This window comes from Poecile atricapillus, chromosome 5, assembly GCF_030490865.1.
Source record: "Poecile atricapillus isolate bPoeAtr1 chromosome 5, bPoeAtr1.hap1, whole genome shotgun sequence".
In the NCBI taxonomy this organism is placed as follows: Eukaryota; Metazoa; Chordata; class Aves; order Passeriformes; family Paridae; genus Poecile; species Poecile atricapillus.
In genome coordinates this window covers 8,429,064-8,455,815 of record NC_081253.1, presented here as the reverse complement: position 1 = coordinate 8,455,815, position 26,752 = coordinate 8,429,064, and the positions used below count along the sequence as shown (strand labels likewise).

The 26,752-nt window shown below is 42.4% G+C and overlaps 2 protein-coding genes across 2 annotated transcripts in view; one reads left to right on the top strand and one right to left on the bottom strand.

The window, feature by feature from the left end:
- CCDC93 (coiled-coil domain containing 93) overlaps positions 1 to 13,149 on the top strand; it is a 33,739-nt gene extending 20,590 nt beyond the window's left edge. The window contains exons 14-23 of the mRNA XM_058840193.1: positions 29 to 102; positions 616 to 697; positions 1,788 to 1,859; positions 2,919 to 2,990; positions 3,262 to 3,370; positions 5,905 to 5,987; positions 9,009 to 9,046; positions 9,925 to 10,009; positions 10,644 to 10,757; positions 11,977 to 13,149. Coding sequence (XP_058696176.1) covers positions 29 to 102; positions 616 to 697; positions 1,788 to 1,859; positions 2,919 to 2,990; positions 3,262 to 3,370; positions 5,905 to 5,987; positions 9,009 to 9,046; positions 9,925 to 10,009; positions 10,644 to 10,757; positions 11,977 to 12,030 — 783 coding nt within the window. The 3' untranslated portion in view covers positions 12,031 to 13,149. The remainder of the gene's footprint in view (positions 1 to 28; positions 103 to 615; positions 698 to 1,787; positions 1,860 to 2,918; positions 2,991 to 3,261; positions 3,371 to 5,904; positions 5,988 to 9,008; positions 9,047 to 9,924; positions 10,010 to 10,643; positions 10,758 to 11,976) is intronic.
- A 1,267-nt stretch (positions 13,150 to 14,416) lies between these two features.
- On the bottom strand, positions 14,417 to 25,380 carry LOC131579641 (5-hydroxytryptamine receptor 5A-like). Its single transcript, XM_058839891.1, has 2 exons — positions 24,391 to 25,380; positions 14,417 to 17,693 (listed from the first exon to the last, which is right to left on the bottom strand). Exons 1-2 carry the CDS (start codon positions 25,162 to 25,164, stop codon positions 17,361 to 17,363), a joined length of 1,107 nt encoding a protein of 368 aa, XP_058695874.1. The 5' UTR covers positions 25,165 to 25,380; the 3' UTR covers positions 14,417 to 17,360.
- Between the last annotated feature and the right edge of the window lie 1,372 nt (positions 25,381 to 26,752).

The following is a 26,752-nucleotide window of genomic DNA, read 5'->3' as shown; positions in this document are numbered from 1 at the left end:
TCAATTTATTATTAATTGTAACCATTAGGTTAAGAGTTACAGTGAAAAACTGGACAAGGAATTGGCAGCCTTGGAAACAATAGAATCCCAAGCAGATTCTAGGTAAGTTTCTTTCTTTGTTACCTTTGAAATTCTGAAAAACAGAGGTTTTTAAATGAATCATTCAATGTTTCTTGCTTTGTCAACCTAACCAAATAACTAAAATTTAAAAATTAAATAATTCTCCAGCTTGCTTTCCACAAACAGGGAAATGAAAAGTGTCAGTCTGTAGTTCAAAATAATTGTAGGTGTTTAGAGCAGAAAAACCCTAGACATGTCTGACAAGTAGATGAGGCCTTCTTGATTTATTTTGTTCATATTTGAAGACTTCATCTCACATAAATTAAATAGAAGTCTCTCAAAACTTTCACAGTAATGAGGTTGAAACATAGCAAAGCTGTCAGAATACTCGGTGTAACACTCCATCTTTATTTTGACCTTAGTATATCAGTGCTGATATTTGGGTTTATTGTAAATTTATGTAGAACTAAGCTTGTTTTAATATATGTTAATTCTACATCTGTTTAAATTGGGAACTAAAAATCTAACATAAGTTTACTGGATCTTCAAATTTAGCATATTACAGAGTCTGCGAGCACTGGTGGCCATGAATGAAAACCTAAAAAGCCAGGAGCAAGAGTTCAAAGCACATTGTAGGGTAAGTTCTAGTATCTCCTAGAAGGATTCATTTACAACTTGGTAAATAATCACTTTGCTGGTGTGGTGTTGTGCTGTGTGTCCCTGTCTGTCCTCTGTCCCACACCCCCAGCCTCCAGGTACCGCTAACTCCAGGTTTATATTGAATATTAGCACCCTGGAGCAGAGAGGAGTGAGGAAGGATCTGAGTTTGGATGGCCCTCCTTAATACAGGGCAGGTCCTTGGCACCACAGCTGCCTTCTGCTGCTCAGAGCTGTGGCTCCTGTGGCTCCTCTCCCTCCCATTCCCATTCTGCTACAATGGAAGTGTGGGGCTGGGCTGTGCTGTCACAGCCTGGCATGGATCATCTCCCTGGGTAATGCAGCCAGTGTGACCTGAGAGGTGCCAAAGAGGAGGGGTCAGCAAGGCCCCTACCTTTAGAGAAAGCCATCAAAAGAGACAAGAATGAGATGGAGCCATTGCAGTTTTCTCAGAACATGTTTGAGTTTCACTGCTTTAGTGCTGTGTTTGGTCTCCTGCTACTGCTGTGTTTGTGGACTGCCCAGAGATTGCATCAGAGAGAAGTGTTTTCATCTTCTCTCCAAACAATAGTGGATGGAATTTAACAGAATGAAAAGAAGTAAATAGTGGTGTAAAGCCTAGACTGAATACAGAATCTTATTTTCCCATATGGACTCATTTGGGAAGATCTAAAGGATTGTTCTGGAAACTTCCTTGAAAGGAACTTTAGGTTCAGTCATTTCTCCGAATGCCATATATCACTTTCCCATGTCACACTGCTGTAATGCTGCTTTGCTTCTTCAGTTTCATTTTCCATGTCATTAGTTGTCTTAGCTGGATTGGTATATTTGCAAGTAAGAAATAAATCTGTTCCCATTTTTTCTGTATAAAAGCAGACAGTTTAATGTAATGAATATTAATGGCTGCCTTACCCTTAAGCAGGGAATGCTGTTTAATCTTCCAAATTTAAATATTATGTGTGTGGTCTGCTCTGAAATTTTTTTAGAAGTGTGTGTGTCAAGATCCTTCTCTGCCCTCTTAAGAGAAGAGGTCTCAGTTAAAAAAAAATCAACTTTTGTTTGTTTTAAAGGAAGAAATGGAGAGACTACAACAAAATATTGAGACTTTGAAAGCCGAAGCACTGGAAAATGGGGAGGAACAGGTAATAGCAGAAGTCTAAGTTCTTATTTTCAATTTGCGTTTTGAAATGTTTGTTTAAGTCATCTTTCTGCTTTTTGGGACATTCTTATAAGCATTAAAGTGTCTGCTGGAATATCTAAAAAGCTCTGTAAAGCCACAGTTCAGACTAACAATCCTAGAAATACAGGAGTCTGAAAACAGCAACAGCACTATCTGTTCTTTTTGTACAATCCATGGGGCTCTGCTCATAGATGCTTTTGTGTCTTTTACTTCTTTCTCTGTAGTACCAGAGAAAAATCTCTGGGTGTTGTGCTAAGAGCTGTGCATATCTCTGACAGAAACAGGTGTTCCTCAGAAAGAATGTCTGGTTTGGTTGTTTTATTCTTAGAAGTGGGGTTATCTGAAGGACGAAAGCAGGAGATTTCAGTGGCTCGGTGCACTGCATGCAGTGAGCAGCTGTCAGAAGTTAGGCTTTAACACAAGTGTGTCCAGACTGATGGCAATGAATAATGAATGAACAGAGAAGGAAAAGCTTCAATGACTTTATTTTCAGTGGGTAAACATTTGATGCATTCATGCCTCTGGTGCAAGGCAGATTACAACTTCCATGATGCTGCTGTCCTCTTCAACACAGCGTGAAAACATTAAAGTACAAACCCAAATCTTAATTTTTTTAGCAAGAAAAAGTTACCTTGAAGTCCACAGTGCAGGAAGTCTAGAATACGTCAGAGGGTTTATGTTCTGTTCAGGTGCCTTGTACCCCATCACTGAATCAAAGTATAAACACTCAGACAAGGGGTACTGACAATCTTTGGATTATTATCTTCATTTAAAGTGTGACTTGAAAACTAAAATATCAAAAGTTAAAAGCTGTCTAAATACCCTTGGTTAGAGTAAATTATGTCAGGCTTTTAATACAGATAATGAATAATTGTTTTAAAAAGCCCCAAACAATGGTGGTGTTATTGTCAAGGGAGTCAAGGATAGGAAAAACCAGAAAACAAACCCAATCTGCCATTTTTGCACTGCAGCTCTTGTATGCTACTGTAATACACAGTTGTTTTGGCTTCTCAACTTCCAGGAGCCAAATAAGATCATAGAACAGCAGTACAAAGCTGAGAAGGAGAAACTTCAAAAGATCCGCCTGCTACTGGTGAGTTATTCTTTGTGTTCTTACTTGTACAAAATTGTTGATGTTTGTCTTATCTTGTTACTTCTAATACTTTGTTTTGTTGTTCTAATTTTAACAAGTGTTTCTGTCACAAATCAATTGCAAAAAAAAAATAAAAATATTATCCTCAGCCAGTGCTTTTTGTTTTTAAAATCAATTATTTAATAACAAAGTATTGCTGGGGGGGCTTCATCCATTTTAAGAAGAGAACAAGAAGAGGCTTTCTTTTCTCCCCTCCTAACTTTCTATTCAGGCGCGAAGAAACAGAGAAATAGCCATTTTACAACGCAAGATTGATGAAGTACCCAGCCGAGCTGAGCTCACACAGTATCAGAAGAGGTTTATTGAACTTTACAGTCAGGGTATGTATATCAAGCAGGACCATCCTGCTGAAGGCTAAAGCCCTGAAAGGAGGGCAGTTGTATTTTAAGCATATGGCATGTTACAGCAGCCCCTACTAATTTGGTGGTATTTTAAAGGTTTTTGGTATTCACATGACACATCATATTTTTGAGGTTTTATAAGCTGGGCTTTAAGAATTTTCCTGAGGGTGACTGACACTCAGTGCACAAGATCTCTGGACTAAATTTTGTCTGCAGCAGGTTCTGTCATTTAGGTTAATGACCAGTATGTTCTGAAAGTCCTTAACTTACATTTACAAATGAGGTTTCTGTTTGAATTGTATTTAATTAATTTGCCTTACCATTAGATTGCTTTTATTGTTTCCGCTGACATGACATAACTGATTCTGAACCAAACTATGTCAAGAACTACAAAGTAAAAACAGTTTCTTCAGGGGATTGGTTTCTTTCATTTCTTATTAACACAATTCTGCAATATCTTGGTAGGAGAAGGATACAAAATGTCTTTAGCTTTTATGGTCAGAAATTATAAAATTGGAAAATGTGCAAATGGAATAAAATTTCAAAGTTGCTCCATTAAACTGATAACAGACCAGTATGCTTGCTGGTGTATCTTTAACTAGCTTGTGTGTTAGCATAAGAAAACCTAGCTAATGATTCAGAGGTATTCTACATTTATTAAATATATTTGTGAACCAAGCTCTGGAAAGGTGACCAGTTCCAAACTGGTTATCTGAGTGTGATGCAAATCCCTTGCCCTGGTGAGGCATCTCCAGTGGCACAGTCCTGTGCTGTCCTCCACATGCACTGTCTAACTCAGTACATGGAACAGATGTGAGTACAGCTCCAGTACTTCTTCCCCTCTCTTTTCTGTGTCATGCAGTTTAGTTAATGAAGTCCAACTATAAAGAACTTTGTTGTTTTGCATTAAATTTCTTCAGATTCTCTGTCATGTCTAATGCAAAGTCTCTGGTCAGCTACCTGCTCAAAAGATGGAGCTTCCTTTATATCTGAAGTACAGAGAGACTAGGATCAAAGAGGCTTGTGTAGCTTTGGGTGTAGCTTTTAAGATGCTTTGAATTTCATGGGACTTTGTTTTCTAAAGTACAAAGTGTGAGTAGTATCTCACGATAACACACTGCTCATGTGGTTGGGAACCTGCATTGTACAGGCTAAACTTCTAGAGAAACGAGCTGGAAATCTCTAGCTGGTTTTTCTGTGAATTGTGGTATTTTTAGAGGTACTTAGAGGCTTTTCATTTAGCCAGATTCAGGTGAACCTTCTGTTGCCAAAACGTGTTTTTTTTTAACTTTTATTCAAAGGGTGTTAGACAAGACAACCCTCAGCATTTACTTCAAACCTTAGTGATTTTGTGATTTTTTTGTACCAAAATCCTTTTCATTTACAATATTCAGTGCTTTGGTTTTGACATAACTGAACCTCTTCCACTGAAAATGTTTTAGAGTATCAATGAGCTAACTGGTTCCCTCTTCTCCCTTTGTCTGTTTTACCCTGCATGTGTTCTGGTGTGTGCCCATAAGGCTCCACAAGTTGGCACAACTTTCCAACACAGGTGAAACCTTGAAAGGTTTTCTGAGTTGTTACGTGGAATGCACTCATAAAAGACTTGTGACTACCAAAGCTGCTGGGAAAACAGGAGTGGCATGAAGGAAATGGTTTGGGAAAGGCCTCTTTCATTCAGCAGTTTGCAAATCCCAGACTAACAAGCATGATTTCATTGAGGTTTATGGTTTTTAACCAATACATTTTTTCCAGGTTCTGGTTTCTAGCCAGAAAGACTTTTGCTGCCTGTTGAACTCTTTCCTTGGGAGTCACAAATATATTGGATTTCCTTAGGCTTTGAAGAACTAAAGTCTAGAGGAACACTCAGCAGATTTGAGTATCATTTTGTAGGCCCAAAGGGAAGGCACGCCTGAGCCTTGCCTTCCCTGCTGAGCTCTGACCAACATCTGCTGTAACCACCTAAACCAGAAAGTGTTATTTAATTCTATCACCACATATAGATTTTAAGAAGATAAAAAGACTTCAAAACAGCAAAAGCTTTGTTGGGCATCTTGCACATGCGTAGCTTGACATTTAAAGTCTAATGTACTGTTTCCACACAATTTTATTTCTACCAAGATTATCTGCTCTTCCCTGTTCCTGCCAAGCCTGTGCCCCTCCAACAGCACAGGCAAGGTCCCTGTGAGCAGCACAGCTGCCTTGGTGGTGTCAGGGGAAAGCTTGGGAAGGAAGCACAAACAGGCAGCTGCTGGTGCCAATATGTGTTGGCAGAAAGGGCTGTCAGCAGTTGGGGCTTAATTTAGACACTGAGCTGTGCTGTTCTTAGATGATAGCTGGAAACCCTGCTGAGAGAAACTCTGAAATGATGTTCCCTCTGCATGTGCATTAGTGAGTGTGTTCCGTTATTGATAGTGGAAAATATATTATATAAAGCATATGGAGTATTTTTACAAATTCCATTTTACCTCATATTCTTTTATTATTCTACCCCCTTTTTTCTTTGTTTGCAGTCTCAGCAACTCACAAAGAAACGAAGCAGTTTTTTACACTTTATAATACACTGGATGATAAGAAAGTATATTTGGAAAAGGAGGTAAGAAAGTGTTATTACTATTTTATAAGTTTTCAGTCTGTGAGGAAGGAATTAGAAAGTTTTTGCTTGGCTTTCACCATATTCAGTCCTGTCAGAGCAGAGTTATTGGTCTTTGTAAGCAAAAATGGAACGATTGATTCATAAGAATATTTGTAATCTTGGAGGGGAAATGGTCTGTGTTGTAAAAGAATTGTTGTTAGTACAGCATGTTTAAACCACTCACTGTGCTCTTGAAACGTGAGTAACATTTGATCAGCAAATATCTGTCTTGCTATCACAGCACCAAATTAGCCTTTTTCCTCCTTTTAGTCAATACCTTTTATTATGAACCCAGACCACAGTCAGGAATTTTGGAGAGCAAATTTAAGCTGCTGTCAGCAACATCAGATTTAGTTCTCAGGGTCTGAGCTGCCTGCACTATTTTGCTGGTGATTTTACTGGGTCAGTGTAGTTTTCATGAAATAATGTTTTTTCTCCCCTCCTCTTTCCCCTCTATGTAGAGTTTGCTTCTTTCTTGGGCATAACTGAGTGATTTCAGTCTTTTTTTTTTTTTCTTTTTTTCAATGACAAATGTCTGGTTTCAGTAAGGATAGAGAAAAAGGAGGAAACAAGAGGAGAAAAAAATTACAACTTTACTTTTAATATATGAAATGTTTTGATGCCTCAGATTTCTCTGTCTATTTTAATAAAATAAGAACAGATTAGTGAATTTTGCATCATTTAGATATAATTCTTTAGTATGTGAGACAGCACTGGTCAAATTTCTGACTATTTAAAGACACTTTTCAGTGTCCTCTCACATCCTGTTTTGGAGATCATGAGCAACCATTTCCTTCCCTTAAGCAGCTGATTCTAATCCATGTTAGGTAGTTTTCATTTTTTCCATTCAGAAAGTCATACACCATATTTTAAAAAATGCATGAAGTAGAAGCTACCTTACTTTAACATCTCCCCTACATTAGCATTTAATACAGATTTATTTGTTTTTTTATTTTTGGTTTGTTTTTGTTTTTGAGGGCAAACCTGAAAATACAAAAATTATAGAGAGACTGGTTTTGAAATGGGGACATAAAAAGCAGATTATGGATAATATAGAAACATAATATAGTACAGATTTATTTCACTGTTGTATAATCTGGAAGTACACTTGCCAGAATAATTCAATGCCTCTTAGGGGTTCACAGGGGGAATTCTGAGTGTCTTCTGATGCCATCTTAACTTAGTTAAATGTATAGTATCATTGAGATCTCCTTGAGATGCATTTAATATTAGAACCAAAGTTTCAGAAAGTGAGTATTGTCTAATAGTGTGTAAAAAATGTCTTTGGCTTCTGTGCCTCACAAAGATTTCTGGAATATACTTGCACTTTGTCTTGTTCCTGGTTTTGGGGAGAATTTTTTTCCCCTTTTTCCTCCCCAAATCAGCCCTTTTGTAAAACACATTGAGCATCATTCCTTTCAAACAATAGTAAGAATTATTGTACAATTTTGTTGAATTTTGGCTATGAGGGTTTTAGTTCTGACATGAAAGGTCTCTGTGATCATGGCTCATATTTAACCCTATTTTGAGAAAGATGTGTTTTTTAAAAGGCTGGAAAAGTAATTCAAAATATCTTTCAATTTTGGGGTGTGTATGCTGATTTCACTGCAGTGTAACACATCCACACTCTTCTACACCCAGGTTGTGCAGCACTGCTGTGCAGGGTTACTTTTCCTGGCTTGAGTGTTTTGTGGTACAGCTGTAATTATGTTCTCAAGCACGGCTTTAGTGGAAGTATCTTGAGGCAGCGATGTGAACATGGCAAATATTGACGAGTAATGCAGTAATTTCACTGCTGTAAACAACAGGAATTCTTAAGTACCTTGGCTGCTTGGGAGTCTGTTCAGAATTTGTTTGAATTTTCCAAGGCAAGGTCAGGAACACCTGCAGATTCTGCCGCGCCTGCTTATTGCTATCTTATTCAGATGGAAGATTTTATATTTAGGAGAGATGAGTTCAGCTTTCTGTGGCAGTGGGGCAGGTGATTCTGTTTGCAACTCTTGGGTTTGCTTAGTGCAGAACTCTTCAAATACTCTTCAAAAGGAGAAGCTGCTTGGAAGGCTTAACCACAGGAGACTTCAAGATGTATTCAAAGCTGAGAGAAAGGATCACATTAATTTCCAGTTGTTGGATTTTAATGCTCTCAGCAATATGTAAAAAACAGGAAAAAAATCCAAGGTAGTTACATAGGATGTATTCCATGTAGTTTTATTAGTTGGGAGAGTTTATACAAATGGCAAAATATTCCTGGGATGCTGTTATAAATGTCTGGTTTTGTCTTCATTCAGTACAATGTTACTGTCTTGTAAGAAAAGCCACACCTGAAATGCCATTCTGAACTTTTTATGAGTTCACCTGTTAGCATTCAGTAAAATACACATAAGCAAAGTGAGTAATGATGCATGGCTCATAGGAAACCTGTGAAGTTCTGCACAATGAAAGCAGTGCAGGAATTCACCTGCTGCTCCTGCACTGCTTGGAGAGTCTTCAGAGCCTTGCATGGAAATAGTGCTTCACAATCTGTTGAGTGGTTCCTGTCTCAAGGGCAAAAGTAGATTTTTCCTGTTTGTTTGTGATGTGCTTGTGCAAAGTCACTGCTGACCACTGGACCAGCATCTGCAACGTTCTTTTATGTCAAATTTCAACACTGAACACGTGTACAGGCCATTTTAATTTATTGCTTTAGTTTGGAAAGGCATCATGCTGGAAAACATTTAGTGCCAGTAAAATTAAAAATCTCAGTTGTGGTCCAACCCTTCTGCTTCTGTCATTCCACCAGTGGGATAAATGTTACTAAATCAAAAGGATTGTGGTTTATCTTCTGAAAGAAAACTCATGGTGATTTTTGTACCTCTGTCTGCTTTGGAGGGCATTATCTATATAGTAATTTTTTGTAAATTAAAATTCATCTTATTGTCTGTGAAAACTCATACAAGGAAAGACAAGTGTGTATTTTCTTCTTTTTTTCTTTCCAACTCACAGGTTAACTTACTGAACTCTATCCATGACAACTTCCACCAGTAAGTTACGGTTCCTTATCTCTTAATAGTTGCAAAGAGTGGTAGAGTTGGTTGGACAAATGGGAGTGAGCATCAGTTATAGAGAATAAAAATTTCTTAGAAGAATTTATAGTCATAAACTGATTTATAGAATAGTTTATTAACTCTGTTTAAACCAGTTTGGGGAATCACAGACTTGGAATTACGTAACTTTTATAGCCAACATATGTTTTCAATATCTGACTCTTTAGTCATAATTCAGTCATAATTTTCCTGGAATTAATTTAAATATTTTCCTCCTTTATGTGGAGTTGTGGTCATTACATTATGTACAAAATATTAGACTGGGACATTTCAGACATGTTTATTATAAACTACCTCTGTATTTACAAGTGTGAAGTCCAGACAAAATTGCGGTTGCCTTGGATGTTCATGGTCAACTATTAGTCTGTGAATCAGCCAGTGTTTATTTTTCTCTAATGATTCTGAGGTCTAAAACGACTTCTAGGCTTTCCCAATTTCAGTGTGAAATTATTTTGTACATTTGCTGTTCTCCTAGACCTCTCTTCACCTTACTATTCACAACAGAGGCTTTTCTTAAGAAATTATATTTTTATTTAGTTATTAGCAGTTGATTTCTGTAGAAGACATGACAGCAAGGAAGAGACTTGAGCTGACAGGGAGAACACCTGTGTTGGGCTCCGAGCTCTCTGTGCCCACCTCTTTGGTAGCTTACACCAGCTGAGGAGCTGCATTGTGGTACCAGTGATTAAAAGGATGAATTTTTACACAGAACACTAAGCAGTGAGAATTTTGGACATGGGTAGATGGGCAAGACAGCTGCAGCTGAGACACAGTGTCCCACATCCCTGTCAGGTGTTCCATTTTCTTCTTTCCAGAGCCATGGCATCATCCGGATCCCGGGAACAGTTTTTGCGGCAGATGGAGCAGATTGTAGAAGGCATCAAACAGAATCGAATGAAGGTCTGACTCCTCTCACTTTCTTTGCTAGAAGCTGGAAATTATCTCAGCAAAGCCTCTTGGATAATAATTGTGGATAGAAAGATCCACTGTATGAGGTGCAAATTAGGCAAGCAACTAACAAGTATTATTTCTTTTCAATTCATCAGAAATTTCTCACCTCTAAATGCCAATGAATAGAGTATGACAGAGGTGTTATAACCCCTCTGTCCTGACAGGAATCTTGTACCCCTCAACTTCATTACTGGAAGTGCAGTGATTTAAATGCCTGAGACAGCTGAATGCCACTGAAATCAGTGAGAACTCTTCCATTTGGACTGTGTGGGTGCAGTCGGACCTGCACCTCAGGCACAGGGTTTCTCAGACTGTGGGAGCTGACTTAAACTGCTTTCTGCTGCTGAAGAGGGTCAGCAGCACCTCAGAGTCCCAACCTGCACCTCCAGTGCCACTGGTACTGAGACTTCAGCATTGGGCTTTTAATTTTTAAGAGCTGATCTAAATGTTCATTGCATTTCAAGCATGAGCCAGGGGTATAATTTATGAAGTATCTCTCTCCCCTTGTGTTATAGATAGTTGTTCCTAATGCAGTATGTCCATGTGTATCTCATGATCTCTTACCCTTCCTGCACACCAACAGATGGAAAAGAAGAAGCAAGAAAACAAAATGAGAAGAGACCAGTTGAATGATGAATACTTAGAGCTTCTAGAGAAACAGAGGCTTTACTTCAAAACAGTGAAAGAATTTAAAGAGGTAAGAACACTTTTGCTATGTTCAGATGTCATGTGTTCAGTGACCCATTTTGATGTGACTTGTGCATTAATATTTGCACAAGATTTCCTGATAGGATGCTTATCACACCATGTTCATGATGTATCTTGGTCGTTTTCTCCATGTGAATCTTGGACTCTGAATTTGATTCTGGGAGTTCTTTCACTGCTCGATTGGCACCTCTCCATGTTACAGGGAGAGGTTATCAAGCAAGTGGTATATTTAGGTTTTCAAGTGGAATCTTTTGAAGATTGTGAGTAGTTAGGTATTGGAACAAAGAGGGGTGTGGAAATCTGTGTGAAAAAGGAGGAAATGCAGGGTCTTGGTCTTTAATCTTCAAGGAACCAGCCTTGTTGCCTAATGACTGTGAAAGCACTGTATAACACTTCATTGATTTAGCCTTTCCCAAGCTTTTAATCATCATGGACTTCTGTTACTTGCTGTCGCCACAAGAATGAATGAATGAATGAATGAATGAATGAATGAATGAATGAATGAATGAATGGGAATGCTGCAAGCAGTATTGTCATTTGGCTTTATATGTTCAAGGAAAAACATCTTTGTGTAATTACTCCTGCTTTGTTCTGAGACAGTTCTTTCCTGTTTCAGTGTACTCTGGCAGAATGACAGGGCCTGTTCAGGTACTTGTCTGACATACAGAATTTTACATCCTACTTGGAGAATTTAGGTAGATTTATTTTTAGGTTTTTCTATCTATTTTTCTTCCATGACCATATGAGGGAATTTCTCTTCAACTCTGCTACCCTTAAAAATAAAAGAATTCATGGTTGTGGTACTGAACACAGGTGTGCTTATGTTATAATATATTTCCTGACCGAGAGTTGTTCCCTGAACGCTGACTCTTTTGCAAGCTGTCCTGTGAGGTTCCAGATCATCTACAAGTAATCTCCATTTCACATTTATTCTATTTAAAAGTAAAAAGCTGAATTTGCTTTAGCTACATGTAACAACTTTAGATGGGAGGTCAAGCAGCAGTCCTTCAGGCTTGCATGTTTAATGAATGTTGCCACTGGAATAACATTATGGATGAATCAGAATTATATTCAGCTCATCACTTTAGGCTGCTTTGGATCCTGGAGATGTTTCAAAACGAAAGAAAAGGTTTGGTTCTGTTGATGTGCAGCTACAGGTAGCAGTGTTAAGAGCAATTCCTCCTTACGTGTTTGCTCTCTGTTAACAGGAATGCCGCAAGAATGAAATGCTGCTGTCCAAGCTGAAAGCCAGTTCTTCCTGAAGAACTCCAGCTGGGAAGTTTATACAAGATTGTTCAGTCCATTGAATCTCCTTTGTGAGGTGACAGATAACTGCAATGTAGATGTATATATATAGATATATATAGATATATATATAAAATATATATACACACAGCTGTAAAAGTCTGGTTTTTCCAGTATGTGTTCAGTTTACATTCCCTCATCACATGGCTGTATTATTCTTTATTGCCTCCACTACACAGTAAAGAGTTAACACAGTACAGCAAAATAGAAATACTGTCTAATCTTATTTATTTGTGTTTGGGGTTGGTTTTTCTTTCTACAGTAAGGACAGTGGGAATGATTTTTATTTGGGTTTCAATGCTGAATTAGGTGAAAATTTTGGAATAAGTTTACATGTACTGTGTAATATGTCCACCACCCCACAGGATGAGCACTGCAGAATGCAGTAGTTTGTTAATTTTGCCCCCAAAAACCCCACAGAATGAGATTCTTCAAACTCACTTTACCAGCTAATAACTTCACATTATTTTAGTTTACACTCTAGCCATAGATAAGATTCCAAAGGATAACAATTAATTTCTAATGGCTCAGAAACTGAAAACTTACCTTGGATAATTCCTGGTGTAAAATTATAGATCTATATTTTTATAAAGTCTAGCTGTTGTATAAATTTCTTTGAAATTTCATTTTTATATATAGAGAGTGTGCTTGTTAAATTAATAGCTCCAGGAAAAACATCTTAATACTAGGATCACCATCTTATCCCTGGCTGGGATGAAAATACAAGTCTGTCACCTGTAATATAGGAAGATAAAGATTGAGACATTCTGCTCTAATGAACTGATGCTCACCTTTGAAGACAACAACCTACTTACCCTGCTGAAGATTTGCTTTTGAAAGTTCAGAAACTTTGTGGGACACTTTCTGAGACATTTTTATATCTGTATATACAGTATTTTATAATTCAAACAGTTGCTTTTTGTACTTAACACCAGGATTTTGGACTGACTTCTTAATGTACATGACATCTTCAGGAGAAGAAAACTCATGTTCCTTCTTTTCCCACTGACACTGATGACAGTGCTGTTCGATTACTTTCTATGGCAGTGAATACAAAATAAAGAATGTTTGGGATCCAGTGGCATTCTGCTATCGTGTTTTTAAGGTGGCACTTGCCTTGGAAGCTTTCCCAGGCTCTTGAATTACAAGTGCATTAAAAGATGAATCGTGTCCATAGTCAAATAAGTCACTGTTTTCGTGATGTCCTGTTCCTTCAGCACAAACAGAAAGAAAACCTTCCCACTGAGCAAGCTGGAACCTCACTCCCCCACACTGGTTAGTGAGGGAATAGATTTGGGCTGCTCCTCTCACTTCTATTCAAAAAGTCAGTCTGCCCAGGGCTAGCAAAATATCAAAGGCAAAATCAGATTCCGTCCCTTCAAAGAAGGAAAAATTTACGTTTAGCATTCCTTCAAAGAAGGAAACCTGCACTGAGTGCTGCTTACAGACTTTCTGTAGTCAGCTTTGATTTTGGGAGGCATTATTTCTGTCTACAAACTTTACCCTCTATAAAAACTGTAAGACTCTTTCTTAACTCAACTTTGGCACCAAGGAGACCTACTTGGGAATTCAAGCTGTGCTGTGTTTGTGTACCATGAAACTCTAAAAATATGACTTGAATGGGCATTTCAGTTTGGGATTTATAATTTGAATCATGATTGCTTTTTAGCATCAAGCAAAATTTTCTAGGTAGGGTAAATAATGACTTTACATGTAGAATAAATGATGTGATTATTTGTTCAGTATAATGTTAAAGTTCCTGCTTACCTGCTACAAGCACAGTAACCTGGAAACTTCCACAAGGAATGTAAAAAATGTGAGATCTGTTGCTCTAACTAGGAGCTTGTGATTTTGACTAAGGTATAAATCTGAGGTTTGTGAAGATGCAGTTGTTGCTCACAAAGGATAATTCAGAGCATAACTGACTCTTGTAGATGGAGCCCAGGGCTGATAGCCACTAGCTTTGGTGTGAGGCCCATGTGGAAAGGAGAAGGAAGGAGGCTGGTGAGGGTGTGAAAGCAGTTCCAGCAGCTGTTCCTTGCTTTCCAGCACAGGTTCTATGTGTTGGGTGCCATTTCTCCTCATACCTGGGGAGGAACAAACAGCAAGGAGAATCTGCCTTAAATCTCCATCTCAGCTGGTTGCAAGTGAGAAATTGAGACTTTATCCGATTTTTTCTTCAGTATTGCTGGATTTCCTTGTTGAAAGAGAAAGGTCTTGCCCTGAATTCATTTGGTGTTACCAGGCTTGTAAAGTAACATTTACAGGACTTGCAGCAAAACTTAATTTCTTTATTAGGGTTATTAAAATTGTCTCCTCACACTCATCTTCCAAAGCACTTTAATTTCTGCACATTCTGGGCTCCCACAGCACAGCTGCTTCAGGACTATCAGAGCCTTGTTGCAGTGTGCAACAATCTGAGAATTGCTTCTGCTGAGCAATGGGCTCCAGTAAGTTTTTTTCCAGTAAGTTTTTCTAGGAGAAAATTCAGTGTCAGGAAATAAGAGTTTAAAACTAGTAGTCCACTGCTTACAAGCAGAGATGATTGTGTACTCCAAATTGGCAGCTTCTGTTGGGGAAATAAATGACAATAACATCTAAGACAAATGATGTCACTTCAGAATACCTGATTTTTATTTTTAAATTTAGCTTGGTATGGGAGCATCCAGCAGGTTAGGCAACAACCACTGATAACATATTTTCTTTGCTCCACAGTAAGCTGTGATTAAAAACCAGAATTTTAAATTCCAACTATGTGCTGCCGCTCTTCTGAATGTAGTCTGCATTTAGAGCCAGTGTGGGAAGTTGATTTTGTTCAGAGCTTTCTAAAGCCACTGTAATGAAATGAAAGCTCTGCTTGCCTCTTGTTGCTCTGGGTGCGTACGGAGGCCGGGGCCGGCTGTGTGAGCCTGTCACTGGAACACTCACTGCTGGCACAGATGCTTGGGTGGGCAGAGCACTGGCTGCTTATCTTCAGAACTTCTCACAGCAAAATCCCAGAGGCCCAGCCTTGCCTCCCAGGGGAGCTAAATTCATCCTTGAGGAGGAGGAGAGCTGTGTCAGTGCCCTGCTGCAGCTCTCCCGCTTGCTGAAGGCACTCTGCTGCAGGTCAGTGTCTGCAGCAATGCCCTGCACGTGTGCAGCTGCAGGAACTGCACAGGGGCCTTGCAGCTCTGTGGTGTTCTCCCAGGTTCCAGAGGCCAAGCCATGGGAGAAGGTCCTTCACAGCCTGTTTTGCTTCAGGGAAGGGCTTTGGAACTGCAGCCAGGTGCTGCCAGACATCACCGCAGCTCCTACAGCCAGACTGGGATGGGCCAGGGCACCAGGGCTGGCATTGGATTTGTGTGATAGTAATGCCTTGGCTTACCAGGCTGAGAGGGAGTACTGGCACTAAAATTTGTCCAAAACATGATTACCAGAAACTTCAGGAGTGCCACATGCAGAAGATTTGTATGCTTTTCAACACCAGCTCAAGATGACTTCTGCATTTCCTCCTTCCATGTCATCTGTTTGGATTTTGAAGGTTTTAGAGGACTGACTCTCTTACATAAAAAAAATTCAATGGACTTGAAAAATATGTCAGTGGTTCTGAAGGAGGCTGCAGGTTTTAGTAACATTCAGTCTCTTACATATGTGCCTTCCTTCTGGTTTAATTAAGCCTCCAAACACTGGTTTGAATGGTAGCTATTCCATATGCAGGCAAGTTGAGAGTCACAAGGGAAAGTTATTTAAATTGGCATTTATTCTGAGTCATTATCTAACAACTTTTTGAAATTCTAGGTTATTAAAACTTCTGAATTCCCACTGAAATTGAGAGAAGTATCCTCTGCAGGAATGCAAGACACACAGGTGGCTGTGGCTGCAGGCACAGCAGGTCACACTGGACTGTCACAGCACTGCAGGTGTGAGGTACAGCACTGCCTGACCTCACCATACACTGTGCTCCTGAGATGCAGCCAAGCTCTCTTAAGCCTCCAGGGACTCTGTGTCAGTAAAAAGCTGCCATGCTAGAAATACTCAGAGATGCTGTCAGCCCTCCCACTCAGAGCAGGGGAGGAAGTAAAACCCACCAGAGAAACAAATATGGAGCAAGATGGACTTGGCAGTATGCAAGGAAATAGATTATTTACGTATATATTGTTGGGGCAGGGGTGTTTGTCAGATCTTGGGAAAACTATTTAAGGCTTGAGTTTTAGGGAGTCAGACCTGATGGCATCCACCCCTTTGTTACACCAGGAGGAAGTTGATGCCAGCTGACAAATTGTTGACTTCACCCAGGTTGATGAGTACATTTATGGTGCAAGGGCCCCAGACACGGTGCAGGCACTCACCTAGCACTGCCAAGCAGCCACGTGTTGCTGCCAGCACAGCTGGTGTGACTGAACATCCTGGCTGGTGTTTGTAACACAGATGCCTGCTCAGTTTTATGGTAGCATGAAATAACCATACATACAGTCCTCATTCACTTGGAGGCGTTGGTTTCTATCTTGAGCTCACCTGGGTTTCATAAAACAGGGAGAGTCTGAGCCTGGCAGAGTGAGAGGACAACACAAGTAAAAAATCCTCACTAGATCCTCCTTTGCAAGCAGTGAGAGCACAATCTCAGGGGCTCTGAATAATTCCGTACTTGCCTCTTAAGTTTCACTTAACTTAAGTGTTTGTGACCTGTTTGTGTTTGGGACACAGCTGACCCCCGTTTGACCAGGCCTGCCCACCAAGTCCTGCTGCTTGCAGAGCACACAGCCCCTCAATCCTGGCAGGATGTGTTTCTCAGCTGCTTGGTCATCTACTTTAATATCACATCAGCTCAAGGACTGATTGACTGCAGCATGTTTATTCCCTTCCAAATAAACCTCAAAACTGAAGCCAGCATCTTGCCCATGTCACAAACATGTCAGTATTGCTCAATTAGCAGCTCCCAGCAGTGCCTTTGCTAACGAGGAGAGCTCCAGCACGGCCCCGGGGCTGGCTGGGCAGGATCAGCCGTGTTGGGTGTGACAGCCGCAGCACTGGACACACACAGCACTTCCCGTGATGATTTGAAGAGCAGACGAGAGGAATTCCCTGCCTCCACCTTCTTTGCCAAACCCTGGCACAGCACATATGTATTTCTAAGGGGGAACTGTAAACTCTCAGTAGGTTTATATCCAGACATCTTCCATCTTCTTTTTCACTGCTCCTAAATCCCCTCAAGTAGCTCTTGTGCATAAAAACTGTACATATCACAGGAATGTTTCCCTCAAGAAATCTCTCTATAATGCAATAATTTTCTCTTCTGTGTCTCCTTTTATCTTTGCTTTACAAAAAGGTTCTTGAAGGCATTGTTATAATTTTTGTTAAATGCCGTATAAATGAGAGGATTAAAGAAAGAATTTGAGTAGCCAAGCCAAAGAAAGATGCTTTTCCAGACGGGTGGGATGTTGCAGGAACAGAGGGGACTTATTAATTCTGTGATGAAGAAAGGGATCCAGCACAGTACAAAAACTCCAATTAAGATGCCAACCATCAGAGCTGCCTTTTTCTCTTTCTGTTCTCTCCATGTTTCTCCATCTGTCTGGAAAGTGATAGCTGCACGACGCGCTGTAAACACCATCTGTGGTTCCTGAGAAGCTTCCTTCACCTCAAACAAAAGCAAACACAGTTTCTTACCAAGACAGTTTGTTTGACTGAAGTATTACTTTTAAATGACAGCACAACATCTGTGCACCTACCACAAAAGGCCCCAACTCCATTCCTTCCATGCTAAAAGAAATGAAATGCCCCAGAGTGCCAAAGTTACCAGGCTTTTTGTTACACTGGAAAAGCTGCCAAGTCTTACTGACAAACAGAGCTTAATAAAGAGTACCTGGTGCCATGTGTGTTGTGGGATTCTTTTCCAGTTTATTTTATTGGAAGTCTTCATACTTAGGGGGAAATCAGGTTATTAAGGCAGGCTAATGAAGGCCTGTGCCTTCTTCCTATCCCTGCACCAGACTCATGATGCTACACGGCCTTTACACCCGCTCTAGGTGAACTGCTTCAGCAGGGACCTTGGACTAGATGATCTCCAGAGGTCCCTTCTAAGTCAAACCATTCTGTGATTCTGTATTTTCTGAAGAAGTACTCCGTTGCCAGAAAAACACCATTTCAATTAGCCCTCAATTCAAACTCTGGCTTCAGCAGAAGTTATATGAGAGAGGAAAAAATTTCAGCTACTCCAGGCTGTCAACAGTGCTTGTCTCCTCTCACTAAGGGCAAGACACTCATCTCTGCAGTGAGTACAGCACAGTGCTCTGGGGCAAACAGCTTCTGGGCTGAAGTTATTCATGTGCTTTGAGTCTGACCAGATGAAGACACTCCCTAGGGATTTGAATCTGAAGATTGAAGTGTCTGTGATATTGAAGTTCTAGGTGCTACAGTTCTGAAGAGAGTGCAATAAAATCAACAGTTTAAGGCTGTAAAATTTGCCTGAGTGATAATTCACAGGCACTGCAAGACTTTGACAGCACTCCAAATATGGGTCATTGTTAAATTAGCTGCATATTCCACATGCATGTGCTACCTTTGTAATAGATGGAGGGCCTCTACTCAGAATGAGCACAGCAATTCAAACAATGAAGCACTGTCAGTGGCTGAACAATCACTCTTCAGGATGGATATCCCTGTCTGCACCCTCAGACACAAGACAGGGCTGCAGAACATCAGAGCAGCAGATTATAGGTGCAGGCAAATAATGGAGAAAAATGAAAATCACATCCATACTGACAATTAAAATGGGACACCCCTCATGTAGCAAGGATCACACCATTTGTCTGCAGAAGGACTTGCTCTGCACGTCCTTAATCACACTCTGCAAAAAGGGATGAATGTATGACACGAGGACAAATCTGTGACAAGCAACCCTGAAAGATTATGTCTTAGCCCTGAGGAATAGTTACATAAGTGCCTCTTGGGAACAGCCACACAAAGGACATTGTCATGAGCATCAGGCACAGTTTGGCACTGTATTTAACCTTCAACTCTTGCTCAAAAGATGGAGCTTGCTGTGTGCCATCATCAAATCAGAGCCTTCTTCCTACTTCTGACTGCAGAATTTACTAGCAGTAAATTCTGACAGTGAATTCTTTTATTACTTAATTTCATATTGTAAGAAGAAGTTATTTAATTTCCTTTGCTAGTAGATGCCTCAGTCTTCAGGTGTTTTCCACAATGAAGCCTGCATTTACAGCCTGCAGAAGCTCCTACTGAAGGCTGTTAGGTCAGGCCTTTGAATACAAAACAGCAAGTGAAAATAGATCATGGTACATTTTGTTAATTACTTGCTAGAACTAAATGCAGCTCTAACTGTACCAAATCTGCAGTTCCCAGTGCCAGTCTCAGAGGCTTTGCACGACTCCAGTTCCCAATGTAAGTCACAACAGCTGACCTTTATCGCTGTACCACACAGAACAAAAGACAAGTACAGAACCTTTATCCCCATTTTGGGCTTACTATTGAGCACTAACAAGCAAGCTGTGACAGCAGAAGAGGTGGTCACAGACTAAATCAGAGCAGTCCATGGAGATGCCTTGGGTTATGCTGGAGCCATCTCTGCAGTGTTGCACACTGCTCTCACTCGGTGTCTAGCAGCACGCTCTGCCTCAGGCACAGATTTCCTTCCATCTGCCCAGGCACCGCTCCAGGAGCTGCGAGTGAGGAGCACTGGGGAAATAGCTGCTCTGAAAGGACTGCTACTCTGAGGCCAGAACTCTGAACTCATGAAATCAGCTATTTCCAGGACAACAGGCTGCGAGAAGTGCAGAGATGACTGCTGTTCTGTGGGAATAATAAAGAGATTAAATGAAGGAAATTAGCTCAAGTACAAATCCTTCTACAGTCACAAAGGAATTTGGTTTTAGTTCCAGAATTCATTCTTCTGTACACTGATCAGCAATTACAGTTCAATACCCTTCTGTTTGTCTGTACCCAGTAAATTACTACTCCTAAATCGCTACCTGTTCCCAGAGCTGTCCTGTGTTCCTAGAATATCACAGAAAACATACAACCAAGGAGCTTCTGACAAAATCCCTTGATTTAAAATGTTCCTTATTGCTTTAATGATTATTATTACTGGTCCTTTGTGGCAGGTACTCTGTGTTTGTCCTGCATCTGCAGGGTCTGCAATAACAAAACAACAGTAAAGATGATAAACATCAATCAAATCTGGTTTAGCACCACAAGTTCAGAGCTTGCCTTTCACAGTGTGGTTCAGCAAAGGTCATTACTGCCTCAGTGCAGCCCTGGCACACTTCTTGCTCTTTGAACAAGAACACAAGAAGCTAAATGCACAACAAAGGATCGAAACAGAAATGTCTATACTCTCTTGGATGCTCCACCAACATGACAAACAGTTCATTTGACAGGGAGAACACCCACATTCTCTCACAGGATTTTCTTCTGCTGTAAGCAGGACTAACTCTGTATTTCTACCAAGATATCACTACCCACTCCATTTTGCTTCCTGCCTCACTCCTTTCTGGACATTTTTGGCAACTCTTCTGGACAGCTGAACTTTGTTTCCTGACCCATCTCTTCTACTTATACAGAGGCAGAAATAAGAAATAAAATGCCCATGACCCCTTCAGAAAAGAAGAATCTGTATTCTCTCCCACATTGTCCTGACTGCTTAAGTGAGTTGGAGAAGCTGAATGGGCCAAGATGCAGAACAACACATCACTCCTGGAGCTCTGGGGCCAGATGTTATCCAAAGTGGGAAGGACTCTCACAAAACTCTAAGGTTTGGATCATGCCTAATGTTTTTATACTCTATATAAGTATTTTGAGAGGGGTGGAAGAAAATAAACTAAAAAAACCACAACAGAACCTCCACCAATCATCAACAGAACTTGGTTTTTAACTCCTCATATGAAAATTTAAACCTGATTTTGCCATTGCTACATGTAAGTTATGCAGACATTCAGATCCCATCATCCTTGGTTTTGCTGGGCTATCCCTATGCTACAAGGAATTTAATTGATTTAAAAGGGCACTATCCAGCAGTATCTGCTGTTTTTCAAGCAGTCTCATTTATTTCAATTGGACTGTTCAGAGAGAGAATTATTGCCTGCTGTCAACAAGGTGTGACAGAGCATAGCTCTCTGTCAGTGATGGTATGTCACTAGATTTTTAATGAGGGTCACTCACATCAGTGTTGCCTGCAGAATTCACTTTTCTGGGAGTTTCATAATTGGCAAAGAAATAATTATAAAAGCACCAGCTTAATTTAGGATCCCAATTTGGCAATTATTTTATTTCAAAGGAAAGCAAAAAACCAAGCTCTCATTAAAACCTGAAGCATCTCAGATGTTTCATGTCCATCTCTCTCACCCAAATTTTTTCAAAGGTATTGAAAAGTATTTTTCAGCAACAAAAGGAAAATTTTAACCAAAGAATGACTCGAAATAGTTATTCTGTAACTATTCTGTTCTGCAGCTCTAAGAGTACAGGAGCATAAGGTACGTATGCCAATGCCCAGTTTCAAAGAAATGCCCATTGTCTGTGAAAAAAAACAAACCCAAACCATATATATATATATATATATATATATATATTTAAATGCACTTATATATAGGGACAACCTGCAAAGCACTTTGGTGCCTGACTCTGTTGGCTGACAAACATCAAGGTACCACCCTCACTGCTCCACTTTGTGCATTGGTTTTTTCAAAGCATCCCTACTGGCAACTGAGTGTTATGGCATCTGACCTTTTCTGTCCTTAGTTTTGGCAGAATTAACCAGCTGGTTGTACCTCAGGCCGTGGACTGCAGCCGTGACACTACCTGACAGCTCATTCCTGAGTGCAACACAGATATCTTTCCCAGCAGGGATCCCTGCTGTTATTGCTCACCTCCAGACCAGGAAGCACTGCCAGCCTTTGGCACTGTCTGCCAAAAAAACCCCACTAATATTCCTCAGATCAACTGGTGCAGGGCACCTGCAGTGAGAACTGACATAGATGCAGAGGGGAATTGATATCCAGTCACAGTGACAGAAGGAAAATGTTGCCAGGGTGAGTATGACAGGTGAGCATTCTCTGAGAATGGACATGGAAGAAAGTAGAGGAAGGAGAGACATCAAGGGAGAAAGAAAGGGAAAATAAGAATGATTTTATAGGCAAACCACAAGAAGCAGAACTGAATTTGCCCCAACAGAGAGGACAGAGCTGATGCTGACAGCCTGATCCCCCCTGCATGCGGAGAAGCAAAGCTTGGCAATGTTACCTTTGTGTTTGCATGTTAAAAAAACAACAGGGTTTTGCCAAAGAACAGTAGGATGTGTGTGAAGATTCCCCTCCAGAATTCACTGGGGAACTGCTACTCCTCCTGTGGATGTGATGGATCCTACTACCACAAGCTTAAAAAGGATCAGGATAACACTTGCTATGTAAATATCGGTATCTTAATTTAGAAAGAAAAAAAGAAATGCATCCTGAATGCCAGCTCGCTTGATCCACAAGTTAATTTAATGTACACATGTGCAGCAGCAGTTCTTCCTTCAGGTGAGGAGTCAAGCTGGCATCTGAATCAGAAATCTTTTAATTTAAGTTAGCAAACAGAGCTGCTGGGACAACGGAGGAAGTTGTCACTACACACCAACTGCAGATTCAAGAATCCCTTTTAGGAGAAGTTAATATGTCAATCACACCAATATGAGAAAGAAGACCTACTCAAGCAAAGGTTTGAGCATTTGCTGGTATTATATAACCCCTCCAAAATGGATGTTTAGCTCACTCCCCCAGAGCCCTTTTGCCAGTGCAGCCTAAAGCAGCCCCCAGACGTTGCACTCACCTGGCAGCCGTGCTGGGCCCACGCAGGGCCTCTTGCAGACAGAACTTGGACAATTTGCAGCCAGACTGTGTCTTGCTAAAACTGCCATGTGATGTGTCTCTCCACTGCCTTGAGCAGCAATGCCTCAGCTCATTTCCCTTCCCGGAATTTTAGATTTCAAACAATTAGTCCTGTATGGGTATGTGTGTATGTAAAAGACAGAGCATGCAAAAGCACTACAAATCATCAGCTGGCTTTTGTGCTTGAAGAGATTATACATTAATTCCAAACAATACTTTCATCATACTTAAAACCATTTGAAAGAAATATGGTGCAGACTAGGGGCTGAAGATCGTAGGAAAGAAATGTCACTAGAGGAGACATTCTTAACTTTTCTAAGAAATATTTTGCTTTTCCATAGAAGATACCTTCATAAATCAATATATATTAAAAGTATCTTCAAGGTATTATGATTCAAATCTGCGAGTCTAATCACATGTGATTGCCAGTGCTGTTATTTCTTGCAAGAAGCTGGGGACGCAACCTCCAGACTGTTGTCACCATAATAATGAGCTTCCTTGACTCCAAAGCAAAGATAGGATTAGCCCCAATGGAAATGTTCTCTGTAGGTATCCCTAACATCCACACAGCTCATCTTTGGCTACTGGGAAGGGACTGAGCTTAGGAAGTGCAACATGCAATCACAAAAACATAAAGACTGGTAGGTGTGAGAGTAAGAGTATGTGACAGAAAGCAGGGAAAGTTCACAGCCAAGCACAGTGGAGGCATGGAATGGGTGACAGCAGCATCATGCAGAGAGCCTGACTTCTGGGGCACAAGGAGCCAACCCCAACTCTTCTGAAGGGACACAGCTTTCCTGTCAGCAAGGTGTATCCCCAAAATGAATGAGATCTCCCAAGTGGCTAGGGCACTGCAGGATTACAGACAATCTTTGGGATAAGAAGAACATGGTTTTGAAGCCAGCAGGTGATTTTAAACCGGAAACGATTGCTCGTTGCTTCAACACCAGGCAGTGAGCAGTATCCAAGGTAAAACAGCCCAAACACATCAATATGTGTATATATATATTGTGTATAGTGCGTAATTTGCTTACCAAAATCTATTCAGACACACAAAGTCTGTGCTGTAGATAAATGTGCATGTATCTCGGTACAGGACCTGGGGATCTGTTTACGTCTTTTTTCACTCCACCAACGCTATAAAAAAACGTAAGGAGGAAAAAAACCCCAAGGAACGGCAAATTCTAAACAAAGAGACAATTTTCAAAAGCCTCTCTCGACTGGCAGCAAATGCACCTGTCCTTTTCCAGGAGCTGCACTACTTGGCTGGCTAATTACTGCTCACGTCCAGCCTGTGACAAAGTTATACTCACTGGGGAGCCCCCGGGCACCTCGCAGTCTTCTCGCTGCGCCGAACCCATCACGGCAGGGATGAGGGCCGGGAGCTGGCGAGAAGCAGGATGGCAGTGCCTGGGGGAGCAGCAGGGGCTCCCTCCCCTTGCCCAGCCTTACCTGGGCAGCCTCGGGCAGGGGCGCCACGGCGTTCCTCCTGCGGCCCCCCATGTGGAACTTGGACGCCTTGTAGATCTTCCAGTAGACGAAGAGCACCACGCAGAGGGGCAGGTAGAACGCCCCGCCCGTGGAGACGATGGTGTAGGACGGGTCCTGGCTGAGCTGGCAGCGCTCCTGCTCGGGGCTGTAGGTCTCGCCCCAGCCCAGGAGCGGGGCGAGGGAGATGGCGGCGGAGAGCAGCCAGGTGAGAGCGATCATGACATTGGAGATGCGGCGGCGGGCGAGCAGCGTGTACTGCAGCTGCCGGGTGACGGACCAGTAGCGGTCCAGGGCGATGGCAGTCACGTTCCAGATGCTGGCCGTGCAGCACAGCACGTCGAAGCACACCCACACGAGGCACAGCTCCCGGCCCAGCCGCCACCGCCGCCCGGCCGACAGCTCCTTCACCAGGCTCAGCGGCATCACCAGGGCCGCCACCAGCACGTCCGACACCGCCGTGGAGGCCACCAGGTTGTGGGGCACCCGGTGGAAGGCCTTCACTCGCAGGATGGTCGCCAGCACCAGCAGGTTCCAGAGGAAGGTGGCCACGGTCAGGAGAACCAGCAGGGTCAGGATGAGGACGGTGAAGACGGAGAAGGATTCCCGGCCCCTCCACGCACTGCCGCCCACCACCGAGGAGGAGGCGTTGGCGTCCACGTTGGCGGACGAGGTGTTGGCGCCCATGCTGGGCTGGCACTGGCCCCGTGGAGAACAGGGGCTCAGGCTCTCCGCCATGCCCGGGACCAGGGTTCACAGGACCCCTCACTGCTGCCCCTTCCTAGGCCGCCGGCACTGCCCCAGCCCCGCTGCCGGAGAGCGAGAGCCCCGCACCGGGACGCGCCTCCGCTCAGCCGCCGCCCGCCATGTGCCGCCGCCCCAGCGCTGCCCGCGGCTCCCGCCCGCCGCTCCGCACGCCCATCCCGGGCGGCTGCAGAAGGGAGGCAGCCTGGAGAAGGGAGGGAGGCGCGGCGGGGCTCCGGCACGGGCAGCGAGGGCGGGCGGGCGGCACCGCCGCTGCCGCCCCGCCCCAGCGGCCGCCTCGGGGGCGGCGGGAGGCGCGGCCGCTCCGTGAGGGGCGGCGGGAGGCGCGGCCTCCCCGGCTGCTGCCGCGGGCCCCTGAGGGAAGGGACGCGCGGCTGGAAGGGACCTCTGGACACCGTGCCGTCCCACCGCCCTGCCCAGGCGGGGTCACCGCGGGCAGGTGTCACAGGAACACGGCCAGGTGGGCTTGGAATGTCTCCGGAGAGGGAGACTCCACGCCCTTCCTGGGCAGCTTTTAGTCCGCTGCCACCCTCAGTATAAAGTTCTTCCTCAGGTTGAGGTTAAACTTCTTGTGTTTTAGTTTGTGGCCATAACTCTTTGTCCTGTCAAAGGCACCACTGAAAAGAATCTGGCACCATCCTCTTGGCATCTGTCTTTGAAATCTTAATGTGCATTAATGAGATCCCCTCTCAGTCTTGTCTTCCCCAGACTAAACAGGCCCAGCTCCTGCAGTCTCTCCACAAAAGAGGGATGCTCCAGACCCTGCATCATCTTTATGGCTTCTGCTGGACCTTCTCCAGTAGCTCCCTGCCTTTCTTGTACGGAGGAGCCCAGATCTGGACACAGTGCTCAGATGTGGCCTCACCAGGGCCGAGTGGACAGCAATCATCTGTGTCCCCACAGAACCAGGTGGTGACGAGACACCCCTGTCTCCCCATACACCCCATGAGGGTATGGGACACCCTCTTCTCACAGCCCCTTCCTGCCACATTCCCCCACCAACCATTTCATTGCTCTTAAAATGAGCAAATATGTGACCAAGGGCTTGGAGACGGACAGTAGAATTAACAGTGAATACAAGGGAATGTCATCTTTCCATCTGGATGTTTGGTGCTTTGTGGTGCTTTTGAGAAGACTGAAGGATGCAAAACACAAAAGGGTGGAAAATAAAAAGCTCTGTTAAGTCTAAATACTTTACTTCTTCCTTTGCATCTGTTCTCACTTTTCCCTGTTGAAAACAGAAAGAATTGAGAATCGATGAGAAAAGGACTTGGGACAGGTGAGAAATTGCCAAACAAATTTCCTTGTTCTCATCACTTTACCAAACACCACTTCAGGACTCTCTAACTGAATCTTTTCAGACTCAGTCTTGTCATAATATTTCTTTTTGTCAGTCTGAAAGTTCTTAACTTGGCTTAACCCTCCCTGCTTCCTTGCAATTTGTGTCCAAGATCCCCTTTGCTCAGCTGTGCTGAGGTGTCTGTCCTCCCCAGGGAGCAGCTGCCCAGGCCAGCTTTGTTACAGCACCATTTCCAAGCGCTTCCAAGGACATCACGCAGCT

Bases quoted from the DNA above. Each gene is read 5' to 3' on its own strand.
- LOC131579641 (XM_058839891.1), bottom strand. From the start codon at position 25,164: ATGGCGGAGAGCCTGAGCCCCTGTTCTCCACGGGGCCAGTGCCAGCCC. The intron at 17,694-24,390 runs GTAAGGCTGGGC...CTTTTGTTTGAG, and splicing joins CCCTGCCCGAGGCTGCCCAG to GTGAAGGAAGCTTCTCAGGA.